A 14,661-nucleotide genomic window follows, 5' to 3' on the forward strand; every position below is an offset into this window, starting at 1 on the left:
TTGCAAACACCTTTGCCAAATAAACAAGAAAATCCATCGATATCAAGCATAGGAATGGAAATAATGTTTTTGATCAAGTCTGGTACAAATAAAACATCTCTTAAAACCAAATTAAAATCATTGTTCAAACATAAATAAACATCTCCCACAGCCTTGGCAGCAACCCTTGCTCCATTGCCCAACCTCAAGAAGGTCTCACCTTCCCTGAGCTTCCTACTTCTTCCCATCACCTGCAAATCATTACAGAGATGTGAGCCACAGCCGGTATCCAATACCCAAGAAGTAGAGTTAATGGAGATATTCACTTCAATGTAGAACATACCTTTGCCAGAACTCTTCTGCGCAAGATATTCCCTGCAGTTACGCCTCCAATGTCCAGGCTTCTTGCAGTGGTGACAGATGTCAACAGTCTTCTCAGCCTTTGCTGGCGTGGCTGCCACTAAGGGACTCGGAGTCTGCCTCTTCAAGGGCTCGCTCTTCTTGGGGCGCTGGAAAGAACGCTTCTTTCCCTTCCCATGTGGACCGGTCTTCGTGCCAGATGAAGAGCCCACATAAAGAACCTGCTTCTCCTTTTTGATTGTGGACTCAAAGGTCACAAGCATGTTCACCAACTCTTCAAGGCTGGGCTCGAGCTTGTTCATATTGAAGTTCACAACGAAAGGATCGAAAGAGCTAGGCAGCGATAGCAGCAACACATCAGTGGTCAACTCCGAAGGCAACACCAAATCCATGCCTACGAGCTTGTCCACGAGCCCAATCAACTTTAGGCCATGCTCATGGACCGAAGTCCCATCTCGCATGCGTAAAGTGATGAGCTCCTTTACTGTGGCATGCCTCAAAGGGCGAGTCTGCTCTCCGAAGAGCTCCTTGAGGTGCATATGAATGTCAGCAGCATTCTTTGCATCCTCGAATCGCCTTTGCAGCTCATCGTTCATTGAATCCTGCATATAACACTTCGCCTTCAAGTCATGGTCACACCATTCCTTGTAGGTCTGCAATTCCTCAGGAGTGCAGCCTATAGGAGCCTCAGCAGGGGGCGCCTCAGTCAGTGTATACGCGATCTTCTCCGAGTTTAGGACAATCTTTAAATTTCTTAGCCAAGTGATATAGTTTGGTCCGGTTAGAATGTGTTTTTCGAGAATGACGGAAAACGGGTTGCGAATTGATGACATGTCAAAGATTGTACTGAAAAGTAAAACAGATAAATGTTAATGACTATTTTAAAATATTTAATAAGATATAAAGTTTGGACTTTTACTTTATAAATAATCGCTCCCACTGTTTTGACATTTTCACTACCCTCTAGTGAAAACGGGAAACACTTTCCTCAGTAGGTACGTAAGGTCCAATTAGCGAATTGTGATCCCGAATAATATCGGCCATCACAACTCCTAAAAGGTAGTTTCCAATTGCATCGCCATGCAACCCTCTACGTATTCTTTTGTCTCACGTTTGATTAGGACCCAATAATATGACGTCGTTCATCTTTACGTGTCAAGCCTAACCCATCGATATTGAACCTTAATGGACGGTCGCCATGAGTCCCTCAATAATATGAGCCGAAATCATGGGAGTTCCACGTAGTTCACATCACCATGTCAATGGATGTCACAGCTTTCCGGCACCCAGGGCCCCCTCAATAATATGAGCCGAGCCCCGAGTACGGGTAGCGTTCATCATGCATCCATTGTCGATGGAAGACAAGGAAATTATAAACAAATTTATAATTCCCCTTTTCGGACTTAATATTAATTTTGAATCTTATTCAAAATGAGGGTTTTTAATTTTGAAAGGTCTCATCATTAATTTTATTTTAAAAGCTCGCCATGTTTGATCGTATGTTTGCCGGATTCATGCAACTTTGTTATTATAATAATAATAACGCACATACTCATTATTTATAACATATCATGCATATATTATAAATAGAAAACAGTACAAGGATGATCAATCGCCCCAAAACTAATGGCCCGTGTGAGCCAAACACGGGCCTAGGTCCAATCCTAGGGTAAATGCAGGGATGCAATGCAACTAAATTATTACATTAGCATCCAATATTACATGTCTTCGATCTTCATAATCACCAAGGCCACCATCTTCCAATCTTGATCTTCCACTATTCTAATATTTACATTTAAATATCCATGGCACATAGGGATACATCTCATGGGGGGTGGGAACGGGCCATAAACCAAGCCCACTTTATAAATTGATAATTATTACAATCATACAACACAAATATCCTAGCATACACCTAGCAAATTGGGCTTGGGCTTTTGATCATCCTTCATGCATAATATCACATTTCATACACCATCAATCAATTATCACTATAATTAATTGATCCAATATTATATATCTTGATCCAATCACTAACCGCCACAATTATAAATTAAATCAACAAAGTATACAAACACCTTTGTCTACTTTCAAATTAATTTATTTATAATCGAATTTCTTGTAAATCACAATTTACTATAAATAATTAAAGTCCTACTTCAATTATTTATTTTATGAGAAAATATGTGCAACAATTGTAAATTTAAACTTAAGGGCCCAAAAGACATTTTTCACCAAAATATTTTGGCCCATTTAAATTTCACAAATTATGTTGTCCATCCAATGGCCCAACATCTCAAGGCCCATGACACTAAGATTCACCAAAACACTTTTGGAAACCCTAGTCGTCATCGCCGTCGCCGGAGCTCCGTCGCCGGATTCCGGCAACAAAAAAAATTTTTTTTTTTTATTTAAAAACTGGAAGTTTCGGGCAGCCCCTTGGGCTGCCCCTCGGCTGCCCGAAATTTTCGGGCAGCCCTCGGGCAGCCCCGAAAAATTATTTTTTTTTTTTGTTGTTTCAAAATTTCGGTCCTTGCATATTCTATGCACAAAAATTCTCAAGCGGTTAGAAATCGATCTCAACACAATATTATGCAAATATCACACAAAAACGTAACCTTAGCTCTGATACCACTTGAAAGCGGACCGGTTACGGTGGCCGGAAACGCAACGGAAGCAAAAATTTTAAATTTTTAGAGCAAAATTTCGGCCACCCCTTATTTGTGCAATATTTACATTCAAACACCATAATACATACATAGGGTGTTCAAGTGATTTACCTATCAACCCCTTAGAGTTGATGAATGGCACCAACTAAAGTATAAATACTTTAGCTCTTCTTGGTTGAAAAATCTACAAGCTTCCACCTCCAATCCTCCAAGAATTAGGCCCACCACTTAGCTTTGTAAACCCCTTCAAATATTGCACTAGAAATATTTGAAGATTTATCAAAAAGAAGTGAGTATTCTCCAAGAAAATGAAGAACACAAGATGAGAGAAAAATATGGAGAGAAAAGCCTTGAAGTTTCGGCCAAGTGAGGAGGGAAGAGTGAGTAGTGAAGTCTAGTCTTGGGTGTGGGAAAAGTTGGGAGAAAAGTTGCATGCCTTTGCAATTTTTTAATCAAAAATATTTCACACCTCTTCACCTCCCAAGCATGCAAACCCTAGCATGTCTCACATATATTATATGGTTTTTAACACATTAAAAACCATAGACTAAATTTTAATTATCTCAAACATTTTTGAGATTAATTAAATACTACTTGAATTTATTCAAGTCCCACTAGTTAAATAATTATTTTAATTGAGCTCTACAAGACTCAATATTATTAATTCAACACTTGAATTATTTTTAATTATTTGGACTCTACTAGATCCACTAGTGTTTAATTAATTCAACACTTGAATTAATTTAATTTAGTCTCCAATAATGTTTATGAAAATCACAATTTTCAACTACATTATTCACTTGGCCAAATTTTAATCTTAGGAACACTTCCATAAATTAAAATTTATATTTCTCTCTTAGAAGTCATACTTCTATTTTTCTTAACGCTTATAAACACATCTATAAGCCGTTCAACACATTGAACTATTTTACTTCTCATCGGGATTTACCAAGCAAGTACTTGTGTGGCCCTCAATGGTTCATTGATACAACTAGCCGTGGGTTCACATCTCTATGTGATTCGGACTAAACATGTCCTTATTCGAGCATACCCCAATTGCTCCATTCTTACTTATCAACTCCTTGATAGTAAGAACGTCAGAACTCAAGTCTGATAGTACCCAACCAATCACGTTAAACGCCTAGCAGCATCGCTTACGTGATTCCCTAGGTATCACATGATAGTGCCTGCAAGAACCATTCAATTATGGTTAGCGTACAGTACGGTCCCTTCAACTCATATATCCCGACCGATTCGACAACTATTGGTCTATCGAGAGTTGTCAATGAATCGATACTATGTGTCATGTCGTGGTTGCATCGATGGTGTAATCTATGAAACCCCTTTCATAATTACCACCATACTCTGATCAGAGATTTCAACCCACACATACATGAAAAACACATAGGATATCCATACCCGTAGGTAAGCGGTGAATCCCCGGCTACAATGCATCGACTCCTATATGTTTCGCCGTAACACCCAACCTTGCCACCTGATGACCCCATAAGAGTCGGTAAACAAGTCAAAGTGAAACGCTAGCATATAGAGTCTCAATGTTGTCCCGGGTCATAAGGACTAATGGTGTACAACCATAAACTAGGACTTTTCCACTCGATAAGTGAGAACCACTTGGAAAGTCCTTTCTAGAGGGTTGTTCAGTGCACTCTACCAGGATCACCTATCTGCATGCTCGGACATCACAATGTCCCCTACCAATGAAACATGGTACTCACATCGCAGATACTAGTCTCTAACTCGAGCGGCCTTTATCCTTCTTAGTGGCGGCTGAATCGACTAGGAACGGTTTAGAATATACAGTATTCCAAATATGAGTTTCATGATACTCATCATATGAGCATCTCATATTCTTTCTACTATTTGTATATTCAAGGACTTTATCTATGCAACAAGCATGGGTATAAAGATAAAGATGCGCCAAATTAATAAATTGAAATATTATTAAAATAAAGATCGTTTATACAAAGAGTTTCATTGTGAACAGTCGGCCAACACTTGGCTCGACGTGCACCTACTCTAACACTAAGCATGCGATTAACTTAATTAAAAACAATCAGAAATAAGGCGGAAAACTGTCACCAAAAGATAGTTATACAACCCAATCGAAAATCCAGGACAACTCAACTAAAATGAAATATACGGTACAACCATATCGAATCAAAAAGATACCGAAGAACTAAACCAACCAGCAACTCAACGTCCTCCTCCTCCTCCTCCTGAGCTGTCCAACCTGAGGCCTGCCCCGTGGGAATGGGGTGTCCAAGATAAACAAAACCGAGGATATGAGCGATAAGAACGCCCAGTACAAAAGCATGAGTATACAAACCTATATGAAATGCACATGCTATGATATGATACCAGGGTAGTCAAGAAACAGGAGTAACAAAGGATCTCAATATGCTCAGTCTAGAGGCGCCAAGTGGATAGTGCCGCGCGGTACTTGATAAGCACGAATTATATAGTACTTTAGGGATATTATTTTGTCGTATTCGTGCTTATTTGGCATCTTTTTACCCCGAGTTTGGCGCTTATTTCGTTTCATTTTTTGCTGATTGTAGGTTTGACCAAAAGAGGAGAAAAGCCAAAGAAGTGAAAGAAATGTCAAACTCTGCAATGCCACGTCAGAAATAACCGGAAGAATAGGAAGAAAGCATGAACCAATACACAGACCCTTACACGGATCCCGTGTAAGGGTCCGTGTCATTCAACCACAAAAGAAGAATTTTGCCGAAGAGACACGGACCCGGACACGGACCCCGGAGACAAGTCTGTGCCATTCAGTTACCAAGATTGCATTTACAGAAGCTAGACGGACCTCTGGACGGACCCATACACGGGGTCCGTGTCCGTCTTCACAAGAGAAAGTCAAATTACAGAAGCTACACGGACCCCACTCCGGAGGCTGATACGGGGTCCGTGTCCATGATATCGGATGATGAATTTGGCGAAGATTTGCTCGAGATTTGGAAGAAGAATAAAAAGGAAAAAGACAAAACAAAATGGGGGTTGAATTTCGAGAGGGCGGCCGACTTTGGAGTTTTTGGAGAGGAATTTCATACTTGTGAAAGAAGGCAACGGCTCGGAGAGAAAATCGAGGGAGAAAACGACGCGCTTCACACGCATATCTGCGCGCCATCGCTGAGATTTTCTCGTCTCTTTTAATTTTCTAGCTTTTTATTCATGAATTCAATTATTAAATTTGATTTTGGTTTTGAATTTATGGAGTAGTTTTCTTTTGTGATCGGGACCACGATAGGAACAAACGACTGATTTTTGTTATTCATTGAAGTGTTTGATTTATAAAATTGTTCTATGTTATTGATTAATATTTGTATAAATTTCGTGCTTTTAATTTGGCCAATTATTTGCATGTTTGTTGTTTAATCTTGACTCGAAAGAGAATTGGTTAAATTTAGCTTCAAAAATATTAATCAACACGCGGTTAAACCGACTAGAAATAGTATTCGGTTTCAGTGTGCGATTTTAGGCGACAGCTGTAATTCTTCGTGGATAAATGCGTTTTTGTTTAATTAAATTCAATTAAAAATAATTGGACTGTTAAATGAAAATAGGATTATAAATTCTAGAAATGGATTTATAATTAAATTAGGGAATTGCATCGTGACAGCGAATAATCTGTGGTTAAATTGTTCCAGTGCGTGATAAAATCTGAGTTTGTTACCGTTGTGTGTCCCGGTCATTTTATTTAAATTTAAAAATCCCCAAGTTCCAAGCTTCTCTGAAATTTGCTCTTAGTCATTAATTTAGCATAGCTTGGTTTAATTTAATTCGTTACATCTTACAAAACAATCACTCTTTATTGTTCGCCTAGATTAAATAAAATAATCGAATCTTAGTAATTAAATAATAGTCTCTGTGGGATCGATACTTGGACGTCTGTCCAATTACTATAACTTGACCTAGTTCGCTTGCTAGAATTATTCCCAACCGAAATCGTCGGACAAGTTTTTGGCGCCGTTGCCGGGGACTATTTATTTAATATTAGGATAAATTATTTGTTTGAGACTAGGCTTTTATTCTTAGTTTTAAATTTTTCAGTTATTCTTTTCTTTGGCATTTTAATTACCTTTGTTTATTCTACTTATTTTCTCTTGGAGCTTAAATCGTGCACTTAAATTTTTGATTTCAGGGGTTAGCTCGTGTTATATGAGCCGTGCTCAAGACGTCAGGAATCTAGTGCCACTTGATCTTGAGATTGAAAGCACTCTCCGCAGTATCCGCAGAGCCCGAAGGAACAACAACTTGACTCTGGAATTTGAATCTGAAGCAGAATCTGAAATAGATCATAAACCAGAAGTTGAGAGAATGGCCGGAGAAGAGGATGAACGCACGTTGATGGAACTTCATCGGCCAGCATTTGGAGGTTATGGGTCTAGTATCATCCGCCCTACGATTCAGGCAAACTCATTCGAGCTGAAGCCAGGCATCATCCAAATGATTCAAATGCAAGTAAAGTTTGGTGGAGCACCATCTGAAGACCCCAATGCACATCTGGAGAATTTTCTGTCAATCTGTGATACGATTAAGTGCAATGGGGTGAGTACTGATGCCATTCGACTCAGACTATTTCCATTCTCCTTGCAAGGAGAAGCTATGGAGTGGCTTCGCGACCTTCCAGCTGGTTCTATCACTACTTGGGATGGGCTAGTTGAGTTCTTCATGCACAGGTATTTTCCCCCTACTAAGATTACACAACTGCGAAATGAAATCACTTCATTTAGACAGAGAGATGGGGAATCACTGAATTCAGCATGGGCGAGGTTTAAAAAGATGTTGAGAATGTGCCCGAGACATGGTTTTTCAGTAGGCCAACAGGTGGAGACATTTTACTATGGGGTAGATCCTTCTGTGAGATCTATGCTTGATGCGGCAGCAAATGGGAGTCTATATAGGAAAACGCCAACCGCAGCGCTCGAAATCATATCTAATATGGCCGAGAGCAATGTGGGTTGGCAAGACAACCGCAGGGAGAAGAAAGTAGGATTCCTTGAGATGGATGCTTTGACAGCGATTACAGCAAAACTTGATGGATTGACACATCAGATGTCACAGTTACAAGCGCAGAAGTCAATACCAGTCAAGTCAGTGAATCAGATCCAAGGAAATGCTGAAATGGTTGGTGGTCCATCTTGTGACATGCCATTCATGCCGGATCTGCCTTGTGAGGAAATACAGTGTTTTGGAGGGGATTCAGTAAATTATTTGGGAAACCAGGGGCGTCAGCAAAACAATCCATACAGTTTCTCCTATAATCCAGGCTGGAGGAATCATCCAAATTTCGGGTGGAGACAGTCCGAGAATGCTGTGGTGCCATTACAGTTTAATCCTCCACAGCACCCTGCACAGCAAAGGCCTCCTCAACAACCACCTAAACCTCCACAAGGTGCTGGACCTTCTATGCCACCTGGTTTCAAGCCACAGGATAGCAAGTCTAATCTTGAGGACATGCTCGCCAAGTACATAGCAGGGAATGAGATGAGATGGCAAAATCATGATGCCATGATGCAAAGAGTGGAGACTCAACTAGGGCAGTTAGCGACACAGATGGCTACACGAGCTCCGGGTTCACTACCTAGTGACACGGAAAAGAATCCTAAGGGTGTCAATGCAGTCACGGTGACGTCTCCCACTAAGCAAGAGGCAATTGATGGTGGAAGTGATGTGAAGGAGAAGGAATCAGCCAAGCCAAAGCCTGAGGATGCAAGGGAGAAAGGTAAGTCTCTAAACTCGAACTCTAATATTGATATTAATTCACTCCCCTTTCCCCAAAGAGCTAAGCAACTGCAATTGGATACTCAATTTTCAAAATTTCTTGAGATTTTCAAAAAGCTGCACATAAATATTCCATTTGCAGAGGCTTTAGCTCAAATGCCCTCCTATGCTAAATTTCTTAAGGAGATTTTATCAAACAAGAGGAAGTTGGTTGACTTTGAGACAGTTAAGCTTTCGGAGGAATGTTCTGCTATTTTACAAAATAAATTACCCCCAAAGCTTAAGGATCCAGGTAGTTTCTCTATTCCCTGCACTATAGGAACTTCATTTTTTGCTAAAGCTTTATGTGACTTAGGTGCAAGCATAAATTTGATGCCTTATTCATGTTTTGAGAAGCTAGGAATAGGTGAAGTGAAACCAACTACAATTTCTCTACAGTTAGCTGATAGATCAATTAAATTTCCTAGGGGAATTGTAGAGGATGTGTTAGTAAAGGTTGACAAGTTTATTTTCCCAGTGGACTTTGTTGTGTTAGACATGGAAGAGGATCGTGAGATTCCTCTTATTTTAGGGAGACCATTTTTAGCCACTGGGAAAGCTCTGATAGATGTACACAAGGGTGAGTTGGTGTTGAGATTGAATGATGAGAGTGTGGTGTTCAATGTTTTTCAGTCCATCAAATATCCTAATGATACATCTGACTGTTTTAGAATTGATGCTACTGATGAGCTTGTTGAGCATGGTTTGCAGGAATTGATAGGTGAAGATCCTTTGGAGATTTGTTTGACTGTTTCATGTTCAGGAGAGTTGGAGAATGAGGATGTGAAGGAATACATGCATTATCTGGAAGCAGGCAGACCGATTTCAAGAACGGTAAACTCTAGGATTGGGGAGCTTGGGCATGTCCCAAGACCTTTAAGGTCATCCATTGAAGAAGCCCCAATCTTAGAGATGAAACCTCTTCCCTCTCATTTGAAATATTTGTTTTTGCTTGATTGTGATAAACTGCCAGTAATAGTGTCCTCTACTTTGACAGGTACGGAAGAAGAAAAGCTGCTGCGAGTTCTGAGGGATAATATCAAAGCAATAGGTTGGAGCATTGCGGACATCAAGGGGATCAGCTCCTCCATGTGCATGCACAAAATTCTGATGGAGGCTGACCACAAGATATCCACCCAACCTCAAAGACGTCTGAACCCAGCTATGCAAGAGGTGGTGAAGAAAGAGGTGATAAAGCTACTGGACGCAGGTATTATTTACCCAATTTCTGATAGTAGGTGGGTTAGTCCAGTGCAAGTTGTTCCGAAAAAAGGTGGGATCACTGTTGTGAAGAATGAAAATAATGAATTAATTCCTACCAGAACTGTTACGGGGTGGCGTGTCTGCATTGATTATAGGAAACTTAATGACGCCACCCGTAAAGACCACTTCCCCCTCCCTTTTATTGATCAAATGTTGGAAAGGTTAGCTGGACATCCTTTTTACTGTTTCCTGGATGGTTATTCAGGTTATATGCAAATTCCTATCGACCCTGAAGATCAGGAGAAAACCACTTTTACTTGTCCTTATGGGACATTTGCATATAAACGAATGCCATTCGGCCTATGTAATGCACCAGCGACCTTCCAACGATGCATGATGGCAATTTTCCATGATATGATTGAGGATTTCATTGAAATATTTATGGATGATTTTTCTGTGTTTGGCTCTTCATTCGATACTTGTTTGATTAATTTGTCTAAAGTTTTGGAGAGATGTGAGGAGTCAAATTTGGTGCTGAACTGGGAAAAATGCCATTTTATGGTGAGAGAGGGGATAGTGTTGGGGCACAAAATTTCTGAAAAGGGGATTGAGGTCGATAAGGCTAAGATTGAAGTGATAGAGAAACTCCCCGCCCCAACAAACATCCGAGGAGTGCGTAGTTTTTTAGGACATGCAGGGTTTTATAGACGTTTTATCAAAGATTTTTCCTGCATTTCTAAGCCACTGACCAATTTACTGATAAAAGATGTGAAATTTGATTTTTCTGATGAGTGTGTGCAGGCATTTCAGGTCCTGAAGGAGAAGTTGATCACCGCACCAGTGATGATAGCACCTGATTGGGGGTCGCCATTTGAGGTGATGTGTGATGCAAGTGACACAGCTCTAGGGGCAGTGTTGGGCCAAAAACGGGATAAATGCATTCATGTCATCTACTATGCTAGTATGACACTGTCAGCCGCCCAACTGAACTATGCCACTACAGAGAAGGAGCTTCTTGCCGTGGTTTTTGCTCTTGATAAGTTTAGATCGTATCTCATAGGGAGCAAAGTAGTCGTGCATACTGACCATTCCGCCTTGAAATACTTGATGGCTAAAAAGGATGCAAAGCCAAGGCTAATTCGTTGGATTCTTCTTTTGCAGGAATTCGATTTGGACATCATCGATAGGAAGGGAACAGAGAACCAGGTTGCAGACCATCTTTCTCGTTTGGAGAATCCAAGTTCAGGTAATGCAATTATTCGTGATGACTTCCCAGACGAGCAACTCTTTGCAATCGACAGTTTACCATGGTATGCCGATTTTGTTAATTATCTATCAAGTAAGTTCATTCCTCCCCATTTTACATACCAACAAAAGAAGAAATTTTTCTCTGATTTGAAATATTATTTGTGGGAGGACCCTTATTTGTTTAGAATATGTGCAGACGGTATAATCCGTAGATGTGTACCCCAGGAAGAGGTAAGTGAAATTTTGTTTCATTGTCATGCTGGTCCGGCTGGAGGCCACTTTGGGGCAACTAGAACTGCGTCCAAAGTCCTCCAGTCTTGTTTTTATTGGCCTACTTTGTTTAAGGATTCGCATGAGTATGTTACAAAATGTTCAAATTGTCAGCGTACAGGTAATATCTCTAGACGACATGAAATGCCTCTTAATAATATTTTGGTATGTGAGATATTTGATGTTTGGGGTATAGATTTCATGGGGCCGTTCCCGGTTTCTTTTGGGAACAAGTACATTTTGGTGGCTGTGGACTACGTGTCTAAATGGGTAGAGGCTACTGCATGCAAAACTAATGACTCTAGGGTTGTTGTTCAATTTCTTATGAAAAATATTTTCTCACGTTTTGGCACACCTAGGGCCATCATTAGCGATGGGGGTACTCATTTTTGTAATCGTCAATTTGACAGTCTATTGGCTAAGTATGGGGTCCGACATAAGGTGGCCACACCTTACCATCCCCAAACTAGTGGCCAAGTCGAGGTTTCGAACCGAGAACTTAAACGCATTCTGGAGAAGACTGTCGGTGCTTCGAGGAAAGAATGGTCTAGAAAACTCGACGATGCACTTTGGGCGTACCGCACTGCTTTCAAAACCCCCATTGGCATGTCTCCTTTTAAATTGTTGTATGGAAAGTCATGTCACCTACCTGTCGAACTTGAGCATAAGGCTTATTGGGCCACCAAATTTCTGAATTTTGATGCTAAAACCACAGGTGACGCGAGAGTGCTGCAGCTAAACGAATTGGATGAGTTTAGGTTGGAGGCGTACGAGAATACCAAGCTTTACAAGGAGAAAACCAAACGCTGGCATGATCAGAACATTGTCGGTCGAGAATTTTTGGTGGGCCAACAGGTATTATTATATAATTCTCGACTGAAATTGATGCCAGGTAAGTTGCGTTCTCGGTGGTCCGGTCCTTACACCATCACGCAAGTTTTCCCATATGGGACAGTGGAGATCACTAGTGAGGCAACCGGATCTTTCAAAGTGAATGGACATAGGCTTAAGGTCTATCATGGTGGTGCCATACCCGATGAGCCGACCACAGTGGATCTGCAGGATCCCAACTGAATCAAGGGAGTACAGTCAGGCTATCGACTCTAAATTTAGCGCTTGCTGGGAGGCAACCCAGTGTTTTATTTTAGTTTTTCCCTCTGTTTTATTTTAGTTCTCTTTATTTTTTTGCTTTATTCATCTAGTTAGTGAGTTAATCTCAGAGAATGATGGTGCAGGTAATTTATCTACTGGCGGTGGAATTTATCAAGCGTGAAAGAATTTATCGGGCGATCGGTTTCAAAATCTCGAACAGACCAGGGAAGTTTCTGTACAATTCTTGCATCTTGTGTTCTTGATTGAGCTTCAATTTACATGTTTAGATCTAAAGAATTATACATGCATAGCATCATTTTGGGTTGGGTCGTATTTTGTGCGATTTTTTTTCTCTGATCCAGTAGCTACACGGACCCCCTCCGGACCCTAGCACGGGGTCCGTGTCATTCATGCTCAAATTGGTCGATATACAGTAGCTACACGGACCTTGATCCGGACCCCTACACGGGGTCCGTGTCTGTCACTTTCCAAATAGCTGCAATACAGTAGGTACACGGACCTCTACACGGACCCTAGCACGGGGTCCGTGCCCTTAAATTTCGGGACTTCTCTGAATAAAATCGCGACTTCCCTCCCCTCAACCCCTAAACCCCCAAAAATCGATTTCCCTCCTCCACCACTCACATCGCCGACCGCCGCCGCCCCGTCGCCGCATTTGCCGTCCGCTACCCTCAAATATCACCACCACCACACTCCCTTTTCCATCTCCAAACGCAGCACCGCCCGCACGCCACCGCCTTCCACCACTCACATCGCCGACCGCCGCCGCTCCACCACCGATTCCTGCCGAGCCGCCGCCCACAACTCACCACTGCACCATCATCTATGTTCTGGTAAGCGTGGCTATACCTGCATTCCATTTTCCGGTCCTCCGCATTGGTGTGTCTGTGCATTCCGTTCGATTATTGCGCGTTTGTGGATTAGTGATTGGGTATTGTTTGGTCGATTTGTGTTCTGCTGGATTTACTTGTTCAAGGGTATCGGTGTTATCACGTTTTCTGTGGTTTTGGGGATAAATTGTTATTGGAGCCCTATTTTGTGGTCTCTTGTAATTTGGGTGTTGATTCTTTATCATTGCGTTGGGGTCTGTTGATGCTTGATCGTTGGTTGGGTTATTGGTATTTGCTATTGGTGGTTTGAATTGTTGGAACTTATTCGCTTGAGTCATAATGCCTCCTCGCAAGTTGACTGGTAAGCGCGCTCGGACCGGTGCTTCTTCATCCTCTGGGTCAGTCAGGAGATCATTTGATGCTTCTAAATTCACTTCCATCGAGAACTCTGACTGGTACTCGGCACTGCACACAAATCCCATGATTGTGGAAAAATCTATCCACCCTCGGATTGATCAAGAGGTACCAATACGGGCCGAGTTCGAAAAGTTTGGGTGGGGACCCTTGTTGGACATATCCGGACCATACTACCCTGATCTAGTGTGGCAGTTTTATGCGAATTTCGAAGAGAAAGACAAAACAGGGCTGACATCGATCCGCACGTACGTCAAGGGCGTCCCCATCGACATCTCCAGTGCTTATCTAGCCTTACTTTTGGGAGTCCCCAATGATGGCCCTTGGGTGGAGTTTAACCAAGTCGATTTTTTTTCACTCCGACAGCACATACCGGATCCCTGAGGCTCGGCACCGTCTCCGATATGTCACATCCCCTACCGGCTCCCGTTTCAGTGTTCTTCCGACGCATATTCCGCTCATTGATCGCCTGATCTGTTATTTTACTGGGGCTAACATAATCCCGAGGAAGGCCGGAAACAATGAGGTTCGTCTGATGGACCTCTACATTATTGATAAGATGTTGAATGGCTTGGGGGCGATTCCGGCGATTCCTTTGGCATCAATCATCATGTCTCATATGCGTTCTGTTGCGCATATCGACCCGACAAAGAACAAGAAACCACATGCCCCCTTCCCGATCATCATCTCTCGGATCTTAGCAGCCCATGGCGTTGATCTCACCGGCGAGCCTTCGTTATTGCCCACATCCACACAGATGCTCACCCCCCAGGCCATGCAGG

The 14,661-nt window shown here is 41.8% G+C and overlaps 1 protein-coding gene across 1 annotated transcript; it reads left to right on the forward strand.

Annotated features, from left to right (window-relative positions):
• Positions 1–7,196: 7,196 nt before the first annotated feature.
• On the forward strand, positions 7,197–12,984 carry LOC140840726 (uncharacterized). Its single transcript, XM_073207897.1, has one exon. It carries the CDS (start codon positions 7,197–7,199, stop codon positions 12,594–12,596), a length of 5,400 nt encoding a protein of 1,799 aa, XP_073063998.1. The 3' UTR covers positions 12,597–12,984.
• Positions 12,985–14,661: the final 1,677 nt, after the last annotated feature.

This window comes from Primulina eburnea, chromosome 9 (assembly GCF_022965805.1).
Source record: "Primulina eburnea isolate SZY01 chromosome 9, ASM2296580v1, whole genome shotgun sequence".
NCBI lineage: Eukaryota > Viridiplantae > Streptophyta > Magnoliopsida > Lamiales > Gesneriaceae > Primulina > Primulina eburnea.